The sequence below is a fragment of the Barbatula barbatula genome (genome assembly GCF_947034865.1).
Source record: "Barbatula barbatula genome assembly, chromosome: 7".
Classification (NCBI taxonomy): Eukaryota; Metazoa; Chordata; class Actinopteri; order Cypriniformes; family Nemacheilidae; genus Barbatula; species Barbatula barbatula.
The window spans coordinates 13826979-13847754 of NC_136770.1; the positions used below are offsets into that span (position 1 = coordinate 13826979).

Here is a 20776-nt window from a genome sequence, read left to right on the forward strand (position 1 = left end):
GTGATTTATGAACCCCAGGACTGTTTTTGTAAAGACATGAATGCTAAAGAAAAGGCATGGGAGCCAGTTTATCGGCCACTGGAATGGATGGTTAGGTTATTTTGAAGTACCATGTTTTGAAGTACCATCCTAACATCAAAACTACAGATAAAATATCATTTAAATAGAATGTTCTTTTCAGCTAATTTGTTTAGTCCATAAAAGGTTTATAATTGTATTTCTGTGTTGTCCTACACTTAATTCAAAGTCATGTTTTTCATATATATCAACCACTCACACTTTACATAAAACATCCCTGTGCACGGCCGCGAGAGGAAAATTGACCCCAGATTGAACAGAAGGATAGTGCGAATGGTAGAAAAAGAACAAACGATAACTGTCAAACAGATACAAGCTAAACTCCAAGGTGAAGGCACGTCAGTTTCTGATCGCACCATCCGTCGCATTTTGAGCAAAAGTGGACTCCACTTTTGAAAGAAAAACACAAAAAAGCCAGACTGGAATTTGCTAAAACTCATATTGACTAGCCACAATCCTTAAGAATTTCCTTTGGACAGATGAGTCAATACTGAAGCTTTTTGGCTAGTCACATCAGCTATATGTTCACAGACGAAAAAAGTTTCAAAGACGTGAACACCATACCTGAAACACGGAGGAGGCTCGGTAATGCTTTGGGGCTGCATCTGGCACAGGGGGCCTTGAATCTGAGCAGAGCACAATGAAATCTCCAGACTATGAAGGCATTGGAGCGAAATGTACTGCCCAGTGTCAGAAAGCTCTGTCTCAGTCACAGGTCATGGGTCCTCCATCAGGATAATGACACAAACAGCTAAATCACCCTTGAATGGATAAGAAAACATTGGACTATTCTGAAGTGGCCTTCTATCCTCATTGCAATCCTATTGAACATCTATGGAAAGAGCTGAAACTTGCAGTCTGGAGAAGGCATCAAACCTGAGACCGCTGGAGTAGTTTGCTCAGGAAGAGTGGGCCCAACTATCTGTTAACAGGTGAAGAAGTCTCACTGAGAGCTACAGAAAATGTTTGCTTGCAGTGAATGGCTCCAAAGGTTGTACAACAAAACACTTTTTTTTTTAATTTGTTTTATTATTTACAATTTATGTTGACTATAAAAAGCAAAGTCTGATTTCTATTTATTATCTAATAAACAATGGTGGATGCCAATTCCTTTTGTCAGTTTCAAGTTTTCAGAAAAAAATTGTGCATTCTACGTTTTTTGTGGCGGGGTACCAACAAATCGTAATACTGTGGCACGCGCATTAAAACTGTTCTCAAATTAGCATAATTTAGGTTAGGCTATTAATTCAACTCAAATATATAGTTAAACATTTAAATAGTATTCGGTATATGAAATCATGTTCGTTTGCCCACGCACGCCACATGGCGGCACAGACAATGAAAATGAAAGTAAAACCATACAAAAAAACCGCCTTCTCAAATCATACATGGGATTGGACATGCCGCAACATTCCTTGTCATGTGACCGCGCAAAACCTGGGCGAGAGAAGCACCTGGCCAGAAGGACCGTCTTTCATTTCTTTAAGTACACAGAGGCTAGTCGCATTTACGTGCTTTAAACCGCGAAATAAAATCTCCTAAACCATTTTAAGATCGTTATTTGGAAAGTGAGTTTTCACTTTTGCATCAATCTCTGGTCTAACGTATATATTGATAGATAAGACCTGTAAATCTTTTATTTGACCTTTTTAGAAATAATACGCTTCGACGTGTCAGGGTAACACTGGCAACAGTAGCCTATTATTGGAAGACGGGACAGCATATCAAGGCGGTCTTTTTGGGAGCTGCGGTGTCTGGTGAGATTGGTGAGTTAAAATGCTTTACTTAAAACCCAGGGCGTTCATAGAATAAGTTTTACTTTAATGTTAATGCAGAGTCAATGGGTGTGAAAAAGTACCAGCGGTCAGGCCAAACTCCACTTTGAATATGTCGGTGAAAAAGCGCTCACGTTGATTTTATATGCGCGCATATATTAGAGATTACGGTAGGAGCGCAGGAGGACACATTTAGTTAGTTTCCTTTTAACATCTTTCTAAAAGTATAGAAAAAACACCATTAATCGGATATTTGAGGGGCTTTTATTTAAAAACACCACATCACACAGTTCTGATATTTTATGAGTGACAATCTCAGATGTTGTACTATGATTCTGAGGTGGAATTATTTTATGGAAACAGGAAGTTTCCTCTCTCTCTCAACCACCCTGAACACCCTAACTGCTGCATATTCACACAAGTACAACCACCATGAACACCCTAGCAACTGGAGAGCAACACTCTTGCACTAACCATAATAATTTAGTAATGGCCTAGCAATCACCCACAACGCCATAGAAATGCATTGTAGCACTCTTACAACTACCAGAAAGTCTTGGTAACGGCCTAGCAACCACCCAGAACACCACAAGACACTGCAAAGGAACACTCTTACAACCACCAAAATACCTTATCAACGGCATAGAAATCACCCAGAACATCATAGAAACTGCATAGCAACCCTTTAACATTGTGTCTCTCACTTCTCCAGCAACATCACTCGCAATCAGAAAAACACTAGCAATTATCTTCTTTAAGGTTTTATTGGCGGTCGACGCATTACCACCACCAACTGGTATGGAGTATGGATCAAAATGACTTTCTTCTTTTTTATTATATCCTTTCCCACACATTTGTTATTCTAAGATATTTAAATATAAAGCTATAACATTAATTTTTCCAGAATTGTTTTTTAAAATATTTCCTAATATAAATTGCATTTGTATTTTTTCTAGATTTTGCCTTAGAATCCTTCTTTCAGACTCATATTTCTGACAGTATAACAGTATTTCTTCCTACCCACAAAATGTACACCTTCCCGTATCATGATTACCTATTTTATAAAGTGTGCTGTTTAGTCTTGTATGTCCATATCTCATCCTTGATATATTATTATCTCATCTCTTCTATTTTTTCCTGCACTTCTCATCTTTCCTTTTGAATTTTCTAAAACCACCTACCCACCTTTCTTCTCCATATCCCATTGTTTTTGCCCCCTTACCTTCAACCTTTCCTTAATAATACTCTTGATTTCATTCTCACTAATACTAACAATACTATATTAATATCATTGTTTTTAATGGCTTCTTTTGCTTCATCTGCCATTTCATTTCCTTTGATACCAACTGTATCACTGTACTTCCCATCATTTGAATTCTATATAATGTTTGCTGTATTTCTATTAAAATGTCTGGTCTACTTTCCGAATGACTGTATTGTAAGCTAGCCAATGATGAACTTGAGTCTGAGCAAACAACTGATTTCAAAGGTCTTATTTCCTCTATCCACTGTATTGCTAATAATAGTGCAATCATTTCCCCTGTATAAACAGATAACGCATCACTGATCTTTTTCCTTATTGAAACCTGAAACAATAAAAGCAACTCCTATCTTATACTCTTTGATGCATCTGTGTAAATCTGAACATAGCTGAGGTACTTATTATTATATGTAAAATACATGAATTACATTCCATTTGTTTTTCTTTTCTAATAACGGTCCTGTTGGACTAACTTTTAACTTTAATAGAGAAAGAAATAGAACTCAAAATACTGTCCATCCGAAACTTTTCGTTTTCCTCCTCTCTTTTTCCCAGCTAGTCCTTAAAGTGTCGAAAGTTGGATGCCTTTGACTGTGACCTTGTAAATTAGCCCAATAACTCAGTGATAACTGTAACTTCTAATGACATGTTCCCCATTTCTACCTGTAGTGCTATAATTAGTGTAGTTTTATAGCACCTGTACATAATCTCAATACCTGATGCTGTATACTGTCTAACTTCCTAAGAGACATACCTGCTGCTGATCCATACACTACACAACCATAATCTAATACTGATCTAATCAACCCACTATATATGGCCTTTAACAATAAAATCAATGTTCCTTTCCCTTTTCCAGATTGCCCCATCATAAGCAAAAAGTGAAAACTGCAGCTCATTCCCCAAATCCTCATATACATCATTGATCATAATAGAAAATAATAAAGGACTCACTATACTTCCTTGAGGAGTTCCATTTTCGATCACAAACCTTTCTGAATAACTGTTTCCTATTCTAACTTTTATTGTTCTCCCTGATAAAAATTCCTTAATCCATCTATACATTTGACCTGTAATAACTAATTGACCTAATTTGATTAACAACCCTTCTCTCCACATCATGTCGTAGGCTTTCTCTATGATTTCTCTCTTATTATTTTTCACATAATACAGTAACCTTTCATTTAACTTTTTTTCCCATTATTTTACAGATATAAGATGTCAAAGCAATGGGTCTATAATTTACTGGATTTGTGCAATCTTTCCCTGATTTGCGTATTGGACCTATCACCACCTCCTTCCAATTTTGTGGTTATTTTCCTTCCTCCCAAAGCTTATTGAAAAATTTTAATAAAATATCCTTAGCTGATATGACACTAAGATGTTTTATCATTATATAGCAAATCTGATCCATGCCTGGAGCTGATTTCTTGGTAGTTCTGACAGCGCGATTTAACTCTGTCTTCGTAAATGGAAAATTAAATTGGTCATTAATGTATTCCTCATTCTGAATTAGCTCTTTATACACTCACCTAAAGGATTATTAGGAACACCTGTTCAATTTCTCATTAATGCAATTATCTGATCAACCAATCACATGGCAGTTGCTTCAATGCATTTAGGGGTGTGGTCCTGGTCAAGACAATCTCCTGAACTCCAAACTGAATGTCAGAATGGGAAAGAAAGGTGATTTAAGCAATTTTGAGCGTGGCATGGTTGTTGATGCCAGACAGGCCGGTTTGAGTGTTTCACAATCTGCTCAGTTCCTGGGATTTTCACGCACAACCATTTCTAAGGTTTACACAGAATGGTGTGAAAAGGGAAAAACATCCAGTATGCGACAGTCCTGTGGACGAAAATGTCTTGTTGATGCTAGAGGTCAGAGGAGAATGGGCCGACTGATTCAAGCTGATAGAAGAGCAACTTTGATTGAAATATCCACTCGTTACAACCGAGGTATGCAGCAAAGCATTTGTGAAGCCACAACTCGCACAACCTTGAGGCGGATGGGCTATCTTTCTTTCACTCACTATATTCTTGCACACATTGTCAATTTTTAACACTTAATTTTTTTGTTCTTCTGTTCTACATATTACCGGCTTCCATCCCTCAAAATCTTAGCCATATCCTTTTCTTCAATTCCTTAGACAAAGTTATTGGGCTAAGGCTAACATCCTCATCTTCCTTTCTGAATTTAAGAATTATTTTAAATTCCTCTCTTACAGTCTTTTTCCGGAAAACCCTAGTTTCTTCCTCTGAGCTTTTTCCTTCCAATCCCCGTTTATAGGATTGGCCTGCTACCAAATTCCCTTCATTTCGTCCATTTTTCCTCTTTTCTTGTCTTTTCCCACATATCATCTTCATTAACTACTTCAGAAAGCATCTCCATCCAGTCCATGCTAGAGGTCAGAGTAGAATGGGCCGACTGATTCAAGCTGATAGAAGAGCAACTTTGATTGAAATATCCACTCGTTACAACCGAGGTATGCAGCAAAGCATTTGTGAAGCCACAACTCGCACAACCTTGAGGCGGATGGGCTACAACAGCAGAAGACCCCACCGGGTACCAGTCATCTCCACTACAAATAGGAAAAAGAGGCTACAATTTGCACGAGCTCACCAAAATTGGACAGTTGAAGACTGGAAAAATGTTGGCTGGTCTGATGAGTCTCGATTTCTGTTGAGACTAATATTATACACCCTCCCCCAGTACCCTCATCTCTATCTCTGCATTAATCATCATATCTAATACTGGTTTAAGACAGGTTTCCTGAATACGTATGACTTCTGGTTTCTTTCGACGCCATTTCATTAAGCCTTTAAACTCTTGACCATTTGCTAACAAACTTCTTGCATTCCATTGTAAAATATTCAAGTTGACGTATCACCTGTGCCACCATCATCCAGTCTTTTTTTTATATTTTCCCAAGATATATATGCCCAAAAATCTTTCGGCTCCTTTCACTATTATTTAAATTTTCTCTGTTTTTTGTTTGACTTAGTCTGTGCAATAAATGAGATAATGAATGAACAAAATTAGCTTTTCCACTGTCAGTGCAGTACGGCTTTCCTGTGCTTGACCAACCTCTTGTCTCAAGATACATTTATCTGTACTTCTTTCCTCTGTCTACTTGACCAACCTCTTGTCTCAATGTGTGATTAACTTGATCAGTATCATCACTTCTCCTTAGCTCTTGGACCTTCTTCACTGCCTCAGAGTGACTTATGTTGTTTACCACTTTCACTTGTTCAATTTCCACTGCTCTCTTCCTTACATCACATCTACTGTATGTTACCCTATGTTGTCCACCACAATTGCACCATTTATCTTGTGCACTTTCTCCACAATTCTCAATTCTATGATCACTTCCACACTTGGGACATCTTTGTTTTCCTTTGCACGCCGCTTCTATATGTCCATATCTCTGACATCTATAACAGAGGAGTGGGAAAGGAATATATGGCCTCACTATGAAGCTCATATATACAATTTTAACTCTTTCTGGAAGCTCTAAATCCTTAAACTCCAAAAGAACAGACATGCTATCAATCCTTTCCCCATTTATTGTTTTTTGCAACGTTTTTATATTCTACTCACTTCCCCTCCAGAAATATTATGCATTCGTTTTTGAAGCTCTTCTTCAATTGGAATGCATGTTGCACTCCCCGTTTCATTTTCCTCTCACCCAAATCTTTCTTTCACTCACTATATTCTTGCACACATTGTCAATTTTTAACACTTTATTTTTTTGTTCTTCTGTTCTACATATTATTACCGGCTTCCATCCCTCACAATCTTAGCCATATCTTTTTCTTCAATTCCTTAGACAAAGTTATTGGGCTAAGGCTAACATCCTCATCTTCCTTTCTGAATTTAAGAATTATTTTAAATTCCTCTCTTACAGTCTTTTTCTGGAAAACCCTAGTTTCTTCCTCTGAGCTTTTTCCTTCCAATCCCCGTTTATAGGATTGGCCTGCTACCAAATTCCCTTCATTTTGTCCATTTTTCCTCTTTTCTTGTCTTTTACCACATATCATCTTCATTAACTACTTCAGAAAGCATCTCCATCCAGTCACACACCAGTTTGTCAACCGCGGTTGGCTCCGAAAAAACAACGCTGATTCATGTCTCCACGCTTCCGCCCAGTCCCCACCTTCCGCTCAGTCCCGCTCGATGATATTGACACTCTGCATACACTTCTACTCTCGCTTCGACTCCAAAGTCCACTAGCAAATGCTTTTATTTTGAAATGTGTCCTCCAGCGCTCCTAGTGTAATCTCTTATGTCATTTTTAAAGTGGAGGCTCGCCTGACCACAGATAAAAATGTAGGTATTTAGGATTGTTTTCCAATTTGATAGGGATACAGAGAAATTTGGTACAGGATGAGTGTAAAGTAATATAATGTATGATAAATACATAAAAAATATGACAAATGGGCAAATTACATGGTGTACAACATTTAGGATTATAATTCTTTTTGGAAGCACAGTATAACAGCCTTGTTAAAGATTTTTGCTCTTATGATACTTTGTCACATGTAAAATAAGATCTATGCAGCACTAGCACTGTTGTTGTTTCTATCAGGTCACTCTGTGGTCTTACGTTATAACATAATGGTTATAAAACCTTATGTCATCCATGTTTTGTGAGAGTCTGATTGATTTCCATCTGCAGTGGAGCTAAAGACTATAAAGACTACAACTCAGTTGCTAAAATATTGTATGTTATAAATCTTATAGCTTTGTTGAATTAAATAAATGAAGGAATAAAAACTTTTATATGTGGTTTGCAGGCGCTGAGTCAGATTGGTCATCCTCCTTCAGTAAAGGTGCATGTAGACAACATGCCATCACATAATATAATACGCTTGCCTGGTGAGTACTACCATATCAGTTCTAAATATGGCTCCCTGCTGGCGAAGGAATGTGTTCTGAAACGTTCTTCCCTTAAACAGTACATTCCAAATCCAACCTGTTGTTTGGTCCTGAAAACAAAATAAATTAATACAAATCTCTAAAAATGTGCAACACTTTCAGATTGTTTAACTGAGATGTTTAACCCAAATGATACAATCAGCCTTGTCGAGCCTTTACATAAAGAAAGCTCCAGCTCTTTTTGTCTTCCTTTTACATCCAGTGCTTAATAAAATATATATTAAAGTTACAAATATTTGACATTTTTCTACACGTAAAGGACTGATTGATGTCCATGTACACTTGCGGGAGCCTGGTGGCACCCATAAAGAAGACTTCTCCTCTGGCACAGCTGCTGCCCTGGCTGGAGGAATCACCATGGTGTGTGCCATGCCCAATACCAACCCTGCCATTACTGACCCAAAAACTCTTGCAATTGCAAAGAAGGTACCATGATCGCAAAGTACAGTTCTGTCTGATCATTGGAATAACAAACGGGGCAGATGTTGTTTCCTTTAAGCTGTCTTCTACTAAAATTACTGTGATTTTGTTTTCTGCTGTCACCGTAAACTGGACTAGCTTGCCATGGCTGGGTGCCACTGTGATTATGCTCTCTACGTGGGGGCGTCATCAGACAATGCCACAATTCTTCCATCTATCGCAAGCTCAACAGCTGGCCTGAAGATGTACTTGAATGACACATACTCCACATTAAAAATGGACAATACTAGACTTTGGATGCAGGTAAATAACAGTACGAGTTCACTGTATGTTCCTTGATTTAATTGAAAATGAATATTATCACATGCACTATGGAAGGGACAGTTTCTACAAAACCGTGTTTATCCACAATACAGCACTTTGAGAAGTGGCCAAAACACTTGCCAATTGTGGCACATGCTGAGAAACAGACCGTGGCAGCCATCTTGATGGTAGCACAGCTGTATCAGAGACCTGTTCATATCTGCCATGTTGCCAGAAAAGAAGAGGTACAGTAAGAATGCATAATATATATTACTTATTAATAATACAACTATAAAATCGCTGTCATAGTATTGTATGTAAAATAATTAACACACTGTACAAAAGTATTTGTGTAACTGATAGGTCATGGGTTTGTTTCTCAGATTCTGGTCATCCGAGCTGCCAAAGAAAAGGGGGTCCAGGTGACGTGCGAAGTGGCTCCTCATCATCTCTTCCTCTGTGAAGATAATATGGCTTCCATTGGAAGTGGCAGAGCACAAGTACGCCCAATGCTGGGAACAAGAGAGGACATGGAGGCATTGTGGGAAAATCTGGATATCATTGATTGTTTTGCTACAGACCATGGTAATAATGTTCAAATTCCTCTACTTTTGTGTTCTACCAAATGTTGATCCGGACCTCTCTAGATCACTTCTTGGAGGCCTTATGATGTTTTTTGTTGTTTTTGTGGATGTGTAGCACCTCATTCAGTTGAGGAGAAGAACTCCGAGAAGCCACCCCCAGGTTACCCAGGCCTGGAAACCATGTTACCTCTTTTGCTCACCGCAGTCAATGAGGGACGTCTAACAATTGATGACATCATCAGGAGGCTTTATGAGAACCCCAGAAGAATATTCGCTCTCCCTGCTCAAGAAGACACTTACGTAGAGGTATCTTAATATTAAGGAGGCTAAGTCTAAGAAATTGTAGTATAAAAGGTTCACTGTATCTACAATCTACTTTTAATTTTAAAAAAGTAAAAAAAAATGACTGACCAGAATTCTGTGTGAAAATATGTTTTGTAATTTTTTATTTTGTTTTGTCTCTTATTGTTTCTGCATCCTTCTTTATCATCAGTGCACGTGTTTAGGCTGTTGATTAAAGGCAAGACTGTAAATTGTAATGGCATTAAATGCAGTCTATGCATTTGAAAAACATTTGAATTAGAAAGCAATGTGTGAATGTTTCAGGTGGATTTGGATCAAGAGTGGACAATTCCAAAGCACATGCACTTTACAAAGTCTAAGTGGACGCCATTTGAAGGCATGAATGTGAAGGGTAAAGTCATGATGGTGGTGCTCAGAGGAGAGGTGGCCTATAGTGATGGACAGGTGTGCTAATCATTATATCTTTAAAAAATATATAATTTTTTTGCTAGCCACGTAGTCATGACTCCAACTTCAATTTCCCTGTCCTTTTTATATTTTTCCTTTGAAGGTGTTGGTACCTCCAGGTTATGGTAAGGATGTCAAGTTGTGGTCAGCAGTCTCTGCTGAAGCTCCTGAACCAATAAAGAATGCATCTGAGGTAATGCGGACTGCTGTTGCATAATATACTCATACACTCAAAAGATGTTGGGTTATTTTCAATATAGCGTTAGGTTAATAATGGGTGAACCCAGATGCTGGGTTGTAAATTAACCTATTCTTTGGTGTTTCAACCCATTGTTGGGTCAAATATAAACATTTTATGGCTTAATTTAGCACAATGGTTGGGTTTGTCCCTTTTTGACACTTGTTACACATGTTACACATTTTTGGTGGAACAATTGAGCTGTGAAATCTGTCAAATATACCTTATGAATTAGTAGATCTAACTAAATACATTTATTTACTAAGACAAATAAAATAGAGTAAATATAATCAAAATTCAAAAACACTACAAAAAATTAAGTATGTATAATCTAAATGTTTTTATTATTTAGTAAAACACTAAATTAACTATTGATTTTTGCATCGGACGCGACCGACGTGACATTACAAAAGACATTAGAAACGTATTCGAACCCATTATTTTAAATGTTGTCCACACTGGATGTGGCGCGTCTGGTGTAGACATAGTGTAACACATTTATTTTGGTACATCCAACTAAAAACATGTCTATTATAATGATATTTACAAAGCAGCTGAATGATTTTTTGAGTTCATTTGATTATTATTTTAAAGGTAATATTATTAACCGTATTGAATGTATAATTAAACTGTAACAAGGGCACCTTGATATAAAGAGAAAACAAAACTACCTTTTCTGACAAGCTCATAATGCAAAGTTAAAGATAAAGATTAAGTTAATCAATGGAACCTAATATAAAATGTAATTAGTTAACGAAAACTGATTCCAAAGAGTGAATGCAACTTTTTTTACCTTAGAACCAGGTTTCTCTGTTTGGTGCTCACAGCCAGACAAGTGCCAAGGCAGATGAAACAACATCCAAAGAGACACAGAATATAAACATGGCAGTTGCTGAGTTTATCTGCATCAACCAAATGCCAATACATACAGTGGAAAGATCCGGATTTACGCAAATGCTAAAGAAACTCAATGGCAGATATGAGCTCCCCAGCGCAGAGTTTTTTATGAATACTGAATTGCCAAAACTGTACACAGAGACTAAAGAGACTATTAAAGCAGAACTTGAAGGGACTGGATATTATGCCTGTACCGCAAACCTCCGGACCAACAGAAGAATGCAGTCCTACCTCACTGTAAGCATTCAGTTCATAACCAAGAATTGGCAGATTCGGTCGTGGTGCCTGGGATGTGCAGAACTTCATAGTGACCACACAGCAGAAAGCAAGAAGGAGGCATTCAGTGAGATGTTGGAAGATGAGTGGGGCCTCAATACTCACCAGATGGCAGGAATAACAACTAAATACACTACAAATAACTCAATAGCCTTCTGTGAATATAACTGTATTCCTTGCTTTCGACATAATCTTGACTTTGCAGTTTATGAAAGTCTTAACGTTGAGTGTGTAAGCACTTCCTTGTCTCGACTTAGAATGACAGTCTGTGCTTTTTCAAGATCCTCCAAACTGAGACGGAACCTTAAGTTAAAACAGGCTGAACTTGGTTTACCATTACACCAATTGATACACGATGAACCTTCATGTTGGGTGTCATCATATAGCATGGTGGATTGCTTCTTACAACAGCAAGTAGCTGTTTTTGCAGTGTTGGCTGATAACAGAAATGAATGTAATCTCATTCCAAAAGAAGCTGACATCACAACCATGAAGGAGTTAAAAAATGTCCTCGGTTCTCTTATGGATTTTACAGATGAACTGAGTGGAGAGCAGAATCTCGGCATATCCTCGGTCCTTCCACTGCTTTGCAAGGCTGAATCTATTTTAGCAGCGAGTGACTCTGAAAGCCTATTGAGTTCTTGTATCAAGGATCATGTGAGATGTGAATTAAGAAGCCAATACAAGGGAGAAGTTATGCAGGAAACTTTGAATTGTGCCACATTTTTGGATCCAAGGTTTAAAAATACCTTTGTGTCTAAAGTACAAGAGGTGGAAGAACAGTTGCAGCGGCAAGTTGGAAACTTGGCATGTGTAGTCGCACCAATGGATGTCACAGTCAAACAGCCACATTTCCAGCAACCCAGGTCAGACGTAAGGGACGTTTTGTCAGAGATCAAGATAAGAGGAGAGACATTACACACAACTGTGGATGATATTACTCTCTCTGCAGATCTACAGGTAGGATTATAGTGCTCATTTCATAATAGATGCCTGCATAACTAGTGGTTTACGAGAGAATGTTTATGAATTATGAGATAATGGTTTTGAAATATAATTATGATGATGTTTTATATTCACAGCAAAAGCTGAAGCAAGAATTGGCAATCTACCACAAAATACCAGAAATAAATACAGAAGACAACCTACTCAACTGGTGGAGAGCACATGAGGACAGCTTGCCAATCCTGTCAAGGCTTGCAAGGAAGTATCTTTGCCTATATGCTGTGTGCTGTGCATCAGAGCGCATTTTCAGTACCTCAAGACTCGCATCACAGCACTCTGATATGCACGTGTTTCTTGCCAGAAATCTGAACCAGGTGAAGAGAATTGAAAGCCTAAGCTGAAAGCATGTTCTGGCAGTACATTAACAATTTACTTTTGAGCTTTCAAGGAGACTAAATCTAAAAAAGGAAAAATCTACACATAATTGTTATATATTTTTCTAATTTGGTTTTTCGGTATATAAAATGTTTAATAACGTAAATGGGTTAACAAATGTTAAATGGGACATTCATTGATTATTCGTAAGAAGTATGCTCATTTCTACCATTTGATCAGTGGTCTTCTTTCAATTTGCAAGATGTAAACAAAAATCCAGAGTCACTTGAGTACTCTCAAATGCTGAGGGGCGTGTCCGCTTTCGGCACTGAAACCACGCCCACTCATCTCTCCTATCCTTAGAGTCCCTAGAGTATATGTGAATATCGCGCTCTAGTGTTAGGGGAGGGGCCATGCATGCTCGGTGGCTCCAGTGCATCATCAAGACATGATTTCTGGACCACCCAAAAAATCCTAAATACGAAAAGGTTAAAAAACTGTTTAGTGTTTTCCCAATTCAGAACTAGTGTTTCAGTAATATATGTGTATGCAAACAATTATTGGAATTGCCTTTACGCAGACTTTAAATCTTGCATATATAATTAAATCTTAAATATACTCATTAAACATTTGATTAGATTATAAACATTGTGTTGGTTGTACATTTTTCAAACATTGGTGTAGTGTTAAAAAAACTTAAACAGGAAGTTCTATGGAACCCTCATTGTTTATATCATCCGTCTATAATGTCCAGTAGATAAAAGATTTGGTTTAAAATGATCATTAACATTATTTATCCTTTCCCGCCACCATCATATTGTTTGCGATCTAAAAATGAATGAATGCAATTAATGCTGCTATTTTGTGACAGTTCTTTGTCACTGATTTACAGCAGAGTCCATGATTTGGTGTAAATGTGTACAGTATATTGAGGTTATACTTCAGTTTGTCCATGTGTTTTAAATCGTTGTTGTTTAATTGTATTTGTTTAGTAAATGTATGTGTACCTATATGCTACATTAAATGCTTTCTATTAACCCTATTATTTTTATGCCTTATACCACTGTAAGTGGAGCACAACCTTTTATTATATAATCTAAAGATATCTCCTCCTGAAACAGCATAAAGGTTATTGTAGTGTAGCTAACTCCATTTTCCAGAGCATAGGAATGACTGCATTTCAATTGATCTGCATAGCTTCTTGCATGTCTTGCTTGCTTTCCCACCACTGGTCACATCACACTGTAGCTATTAGGAAACAGATCTCAGATCTGTACTTCATTTTAAGTCTGTATCTTCTTAAAGATATACTGAAATTACCGCCATGTTTGATATTATAAAATAAAAATGTTCTCTCTTTACTGGTTATTGTTTCTTTTTATATCAATTACAAACATTATACTTTGTAACTTGTCAGTGTTTGTTGGTGCAGTAGAGGTCAGTTGTTGTTCTGGATATCAGCTTATTTGCATTGGGAAGTGTCAAGTACAGTGTCATTTGGTTATGCTTGTGTGATGGGCGTTAGCATGTCAGTTTTATATCATTATGTAGATTGAAAACTTGTAAAATATTAAGACCAAAACAGCACACTGCCAAAGACGGATAAAAAAGACAGAGGACAAGAGATGTCTCTCATTCTAAGTTCACTCCTGTCGACTCGTGAGAATGGCCTTCTCTTCAGTTTACAAAGTCAGGACTGTAATGTAAGTATATTTTTTCGTTTTGCTTTTTTCTGATCACTAACATATTCTTGGTTTTAAAGTAGTAATATTTATGATGGTTCTCACGTGCTATTTGCATTGATAACATACACGTTACAAAATTATTATTAATATTGATAAATATATGTGTACCTGCACTATACACCTCCGTTGACACAACGGCAATGATAAACCAGCAGAAGTATTATACTGTAGTTGTATTCCACCTGATTTTGGTCAAATTAAAATGTTTAAGGCATATTTATTTTTCAAACTTCAGTGCTGTATTTTACCACTATTTTCTAACAAAATAATGTCAAATTTGTATTGAATTTAAGTGTTTTCAAGTCTGAAATAAATTTGTAGATAGTAAAATTTGAGTTTTGTCAGAGCTCAGTATTTGTTTGTGGGATATGTTTTGTTACATAATGAATGAATTATGCTCTCTTCCGCCTTGGTGGCATTTACATGCAAAATTATATTAGCTATTGCACGGTTCTGTCTACAGTGCTATTGTGCTTAAGCATTTTAGTTTGTGGCCATATGAGTGTGAGCTCTCTGAATAAGCTCTTGATATACTGAATAGTCCACTCACTAAATGTGCGTGTTCGTGCATGCGTGGGTGTGTTACAGGTATTAGCATGCGGTGTGGTTCAGCTGGTAATCGCAGTCCCTCAAAAGAAGAAAGAGTGGAAAAGTCACAGTTTTGGAGTTGTGTGCCTGGTGCAGGATAAAACAAAACATTCAACATTTATAAGACTCTTCAGTCTTAAGGTGGGACAACCAGATCTTAAAAAAAATGTGTTTATGTTGTATTCTTACGAATTAGTTTTTTGCACTTTTGCTAAATCTCTGTTGGTCATCTTCGTGAGTATACTAGGGCTGTCACAAAATAAACAAATCAATACACTATTATTGTGGCCAATGTATGATTTTGAAAGCAAAAGTGATTGGTTATGTTCCATGTTAACACCTCTATATATACTGTATGTATCTCTCTCCCATAACAGAAAGCCAGGCAGCTATGGGAACAAGAGCTGTATACATCATTTAAGTACTCAGAGGCTTGTCCTTATTTCCACACTTTCTCTGGGGAGGTGAGTGAAGCACTTGTTGCTTTCTATTTAGGGATATTACTACACTGATTATTGAGACATGGGACAAAACACATCTAGCAATTATAAGTGCTATTAGGTTTAAAAATTAAAACATTTTTTATTGTAAATGTTATGAGGGTTTGGCATTTAACACAATTATCCACTTCAATTTAATTGTTGCCTTCTCACTACATCTAAAACAGTGCGTCTCAGAGAAGGGCTCAATCATTCATGTGCAAAAGGATGTTTTAATGCTGAAAAACAGATTGTTTTATCAAAAGCAACACTTAATAATATCTCATATCAAAGCAAGGTTGTTTTTCAATGACACATGCGTTTTTCGTGAACTTTTTATAGTTGTGTCCCTACTTTTCGTCGACACCGTCAGACATTCAATAAAATGTAGTAAAATCAGTGAACATCAGGGGCAGCTATCATTGTGAAGGACCCTATTGCCACATTCCACCTCTGCAAAGGACATCATTGTCAGACAGGCTCTGGTAAATTTTATAGTTTTAGAATATTTTAAATCCTGATTATCCTGCTTAAGGAACATAGTAAGTTACATTGTATAGGCCAATATGAATATTAATTTGTTAATATTTGTGCACACTGTTCTGAGATAATAGATCATTTGTTTTCCAATGATATACAAACATCCTTAAACATGAATTTTGAATGAAAGCTTTATAAACAATTACACAATTACTGTTTGTTGTCTTTGTTTTAAAACCGCAATTGATTGATTCAATGTATTTGATAAAATGACTACAACATCAGGTTTTCGTCACCACTGTCAGATGTGTCAACTCTGTCAGGTCTATGTCACCTCCATCAGATTAATATTTTAATAATATTTCATAATGATTTTTTATATTTCTTAAGGAATTCTTGGCCACATGTTAAAATATAATCTGTCTGCTAACATGAGAATGTGTTTTGAAAATTTGTAAACATCTTTATTTCTGTTAAAGATTAAGTTAAAATATTACACAACCCAATTTAAGAGAGACGGAAATATTCATAATAAACAAATTAATATACAAATTATAAGTATTTTTTGTGGCATCTGTCAGCCTTTGTAAACATTAGTGTTTCCTTTACTTTTAATAGATTTTGCATAATGTGAGTGAAAATGTATTTGTGTTTTTGGTGTCTGACGGTGTTGACGCAAAACAAGTGATGGCAAGGTAAAAAACAAATTTTGATAGAAAAGAGAAAAATTGTGAGGTCGAATCAAAACAAAGCTCAGTAGCTTAGTACATCTAAGATACATAAATGTAGTATAATTTGTCTAGTACAAGGTTTTATTTTTTCAATACTGAACCCCATTTTGCCCCACTTCTCAAGAATCAGTAATTAGCTTAGTTGAAAAATGTATACAGGTCAATGGGAAGTTACACAAAGTTAGACTTTAAAAAGTTAGTAACTTTTGTGTGTGTGTGCGTGCGTGCGTGCGTGCGTGCGTGCGTGCATGTGTATGTGTGTGTGCATGTGTGCGCATGGGCAGGAGTGTCAGGCAGGGCTGAACTTTGCCGATGAGGAGGAGGCCAGGCAGTTCTACTTGGCTGTGCAGAAGCAGATCAGTGACAACAAAGGTCCGCATGCAAATATGATTTAAAATACTTTTTGCAGCCAACATTAAAAAATAAGCACCAATAGCACCTGCTAACTTTTCCAGCAGGTCACTCGATGCTTACTCGAAGTTACAGTGTGGGTTCAGTTTCTGGATGGAAAGAAAAGCTTGAAAACTGTCTTAGTGACTCAAAAGTATTTCAGAGGTGAGACGACATACAGAAAACCGACCAAGGATATTTATATAAATACACTCAAGCTCAGATGCAGACATCAAGGGTCATAACCCTGTGCAAATACAGGTGTATGTTTTTGTATGTAACTGTTGCTTATTTGTTGTTGGATAATAATCTGATTTTTGAGGAAATATGTACATCTAGGACATAATTATGAATCTCTAGATTTCTTTTAGTTGGAAAAGAACCGTGCTGACTATTTTCACATTTTTCAGAAGTGTGTTTTCATCTTCGTTTCCGTAGGCAGCCTTCTCCCGTCAGTGGATCGGGACGTTCACACAATGTTGATTCAGCAACAACACTTCCAGAGAGCAATCCTGCAGTTTCTCTTACACTGTCCAGTCAGGTGTTTGGCTCTCCACAGACTAATTCCAGTACTGAGGAAGACTCTATCTTCTTCTCGCTTGCTAAGAGAAAGGGGCCCCTCCCACCTCTGCCTCCTCATGCAAAAGCAGACATGAAGTTACATCAGAGTGGCAGCGTGCAAACCTCTGACTCCCCCATTCACATGTTATCACGGGTACCACCTCCTCCAGCCTACACTGCACCCAATGCCCCATTGAGCTCAGCTGTATTGAAGAAAAGTGCCAGCTTTGTGCCTGTGAGTAGCATTGTATTCACTTTTAATATGTGATTGGCATATGATTTCAATTCAAACTGAAATGTATGTGATGATATCATATAAATGTCTTTACTGCAGGTTAAAGATTCCTCTTTGACTGCCGTAAAACGCTTTCAAAGTTTTCTTGTTAACGGTAACTCATGCCAACTACACACATGATGAACATATCCAAATAGTTAATTCAGTTAGATATTATTACATATAATACCATATAATTACAAAATATTTACTATTACATTTTTTTGAAAGGGATAGTTCACCCAAAAATGTTACTGTCTTAATTTAGTAACCCCTTCATTTGAAACCTGTATGACTTTTTGTTCTATGTCTAGTGCGACAGACTGTTTGGTCTTTACGTTCTTCTGCCTGGTCTATTGGTCCTCTAATGATGTGCCCCAGCGGAAAGTGTAAGAGTGGGCCGTGCATTGATGCTTGACTTCACTGTGTGCCTGCCTGTGTGGTGAGACGTGTGCACCTAGTGTTGTGATATAGGAGAATACAGGTAGCTTTTACAGGTGCACGTGAATGTTTGGAGGCCAGTTGTGACAGGCGTTAGGCTCTACATGATCGGCACAACCAAGATAAACCACTGGTGGAAGGTCAGCTGGTCTACCTCCGTGATTATGGAGTAGAAGGCAGCAATAAAATCCAAGACCTGAGGACCCAGTGGTCTGTCAAGTGGTGAGACCCCCTAAAGAAGATGGTGTGGTGTACACCATTGCACCTGTAGATGACCTCACAAAGAAAAGGAATGTGCACCGTTCACTGTTAAAGGGAGGAGTGGAAATAAGGGCTTCTGAAAATGACACTCCATCTTGGGACCCAGTGGTGGAAGCACCCTTGTTGGCTGAGGAGGTTGAGGTAGATTTGTTGGCAATGGTGCAGGACGGAACCAAGTCGCTACCAAACCGCCATTGTGGGTATGGGCACGGGAAGCAGTAGTTGGCCCTCAAGGGCAGTTTGTAGGTGTTCTAGAACCTGTCCCTGTGATTGTTCCAGAGGGAGGTGAGCTTGCATTTCAGGCACCCACATCTGGAGGCCAGGTTGGTGTTAATGAACCTGTTTTGTGTAGGACTGGGAATGTGAAACTGCAGTCCGGCATCCAAATCCACCCCATCTCCCTCGGTCAGTAGAAGAGATTGAGGAAGCTTCTGTCCAGCAGATCAGAAGTACTGTTGTAGGCCTTTGTAGGCCCTGGGATTAAGTAATTGTTACCCTGTTGTTGGATCGTCAGGGTGACAATCTATGAGGGGGGGATAGAATGTAGTTGGACAGACTGTTTGGTCTATTTTTTCTTCTGCCTGGTCTATTAGTTCTCACGTCCTGTGGTGATGTCATCCAATGATGTGCCCCCGCGGAACTTATAACAGTGGAACGTTTGGGTGCTGTAGTGTGCCTGAACACTGTCTATGCATCATGTCTGAGGAACGTCCCTTCCGGTTTTGATTACCTCAGTTTCTCCCTGCAGTTGCTGCGGTGGCCGTTTAGTGGCTGCAACGATTGGCTGCTGTTCTTTTTGGCATACTACACTGGTTTGTTTGCTGGCTCTTTGTTGCCTGTCAGGTTAGTGGGTGCACAACGGATTTGCGCTAATAGTACAACAACAAAATCCTCTGCTGGGGCGTGGTGATGCCTTCATTTGCGTGGGTGCTTTAGTGTTTTAATGCTGTGGCGTCAACATGAAGGAGCCGAGGTCCAGGGCAGGCAACCTAGCCAGTCTTTCCGTGTGGTTGTGGGTCTAATCTCACTGAGTACCGTGCATTTATGCTTGACTTCACTGTGTGCTTACGTGTGTGGGGAGAAGTGTGCACCTGGTGTTGTGATATAGGCGCTTTAGGCTCAGTTGCTATCATACCTGCCTCTGGTAAACCTTGCTCTCTTGTTTGAGGTGTGATTTGTTCTTCTTCTGGTTTATGCCATGCAGTCATTTTATAAATATATTTATTAATTGTCCTAAATAAAGTTTTTTATATTTTTATATCCACGTCTTGCACCCACTTTCTTACACTAGTCAAACTGTGTGCATCCACTGTGTTTAGTTACCTGGTAACAGGGCGGCGTAGTCTGCTACATTGAGATCTTGTTAGTGTTCCCATTCCACATCGCCATATATGGAACACAAGATGCTACTTATTTTCGACTAAAAGTAAATTATGAGGTTATCGTCTTTTGTGTGAATGAAAGAAAGTCAACCAGGTTTGGAACATAAGGGTAAAAAATGATGACAGTTTATATTTTTGGTTGAACTATTCCTTTAAGAATATTCATTCACACTTTTCTGTTTTGCAGCTGACATGCAGGGTGAATCTGGTTATGGAAATCAGTAAAATCACTTTCCTCTTCATCTCAGTGGCACAGCAACGGAAGAGTTTGGTCACGCAACCTTAAAATATATAATTTTCCTAACTTTTCATTTCAAATGGAGTGTCTGCAGCACTAGTTTTTTGGTCTTTATATTAATCACTAGTAATATGTTTATATGCTTTTTTTATGAAAATACAGCATGTCTAAACACACAACTAAAAAGACAAGCTGTAAATATTGCCAGTTAAATAAAGATAATTTTTTTAATTTAAAACAGCTTTTTCTGATTTGAAATCGTTCATCAGTGCAAATCAATCAATTCTTATTTCATGTACATGAGTACAATAAAATGTTATAGATTTGATGACGTGTGTATTTGACGAGAGCACATCATGCTGTTAAAT

At 37.8% G+C, this 20776-nt stretch overlaps 2 protein-coding genes across 4 annotated transcripts; both read left to right on the forward strand.

The window, feature by feature from the left end:
• The first annotated feature begins 1457 nt into the window (after positions 1–1457).
• On the forward strand, positions 1458–14199 carry LOC306896012 (uncharacterized protein). 2 transcript variants are annotated; one of them, XM_079459654.1, is made up of 12 exons: positions 1458–1646; positions 1732–1844; positions 7909–7990; positions 8310–8476; positions 8609–8773; positions 8887–9018; positions 9157–9358; positions 9473–9663; positions 9964–10104; positions 10211–10300; positions 11144–12478; positions 12601–14199. In XM_079459654.1, the coding sequence occupies exons 3-12, from the start codon at positions 7960–7962 to the stop codon at positions 12862–12864; spliced, it is 2718 nt and encodes a 905-aa protein (XP_079315780.1). In that variant the 5' UTR covers positions 1458–1646; positions 1732–1844; positions 7909–7959; the 3' UTR covers positions 12865–14199. The 2 variants fall into 2 exon arrangements, with proteins under 2 accessions (XP_079315780.1, XP_079315781.1); XM_079459655.1 differs by lacking the exon at positions 1458–1646 and having other exon boundaries at positions 1712–1844.
• Positions 14200–14369: 170 nt separating this feature from the next.
• LOC306896592 (uncharacterized protein) lies at positions 14370–20735 on the forward strand. Of its 2 annotated transcripts, none has more exons than XM_079460714.1 (8): positions 14370–14541; positions 15172–15312; positions 15549–15635; positions 17146–17233; positions 17320–17416; positions 17690–18047; positions 18147–18201; positions 20358–20735. In XM_079460714.1, the coding sequence occupies exons 1-8, from the start codon at positions 14464–14466 to the stop codon at positions 20393–20395; spliced, it is 942 nt and encodes a 313-aa protein (XP_079316840.1). In that variant the 5' UTR covers positions 14370–14463; the 3' UTR covers positions 20396–20735. The 2 variants fall into 2 exon arrangements, with proteins under 2 accessions (XP_079316840.1, XP_079316839.1); XM_079460713.1 differs by having other exon boundaries at positions 14427–14541; positions 17317–17416.
• The last annotated feature ends 41 nt before the right edge of the window (positions 20736–20776 follow it).

Excerpts from the sequence above, each read along its gene's own strand:
- LOC306896592 (XM_079460713.1), top strand. The coding sequence starts at position 14,464 with ATGTCTCTCATTCTAAGTTCACTCCTGTCGACTCGTGAGAATGGCCTT. Across the intron at positions 15,636-17,145 it reads TCCACACTTTCTCTGGGGAG|GAGTGTCAGGCAGGGCTGAA; the intron begins GTGAGTGAAGCA and ends GCGCATGGGCAG. Across the intron at positions 17,417-17,689 it reads GACTCAAAAGTATTTCAGAG|GCAGCCTTCTCCCGTCAGTG; the intron begins GTGAGACGACAT and ends TCGTTTCCGTAG.
- LOC306896012 (XM_079459654.1), top strand. The coding sequence starts at position 7,960 with ATGCCATCACATAATATAATACGCTTGCCTG. Across the intron at positions 9,664-9,963 it reads AAGAAGACACTTACGTAGAG|GTGGATTTGGATCAAGAGTG; the intron begins GTATCTTAATAT and ends TGAATGTTTCAG. Across the intron at positions 12,479-12,600 it reads CTCTCTCTGCAGATCTACAG|CAAAAGCTGAAGCAAGAATT; the intron begins GTAGGATTATAG and ends TTATATTCACAG.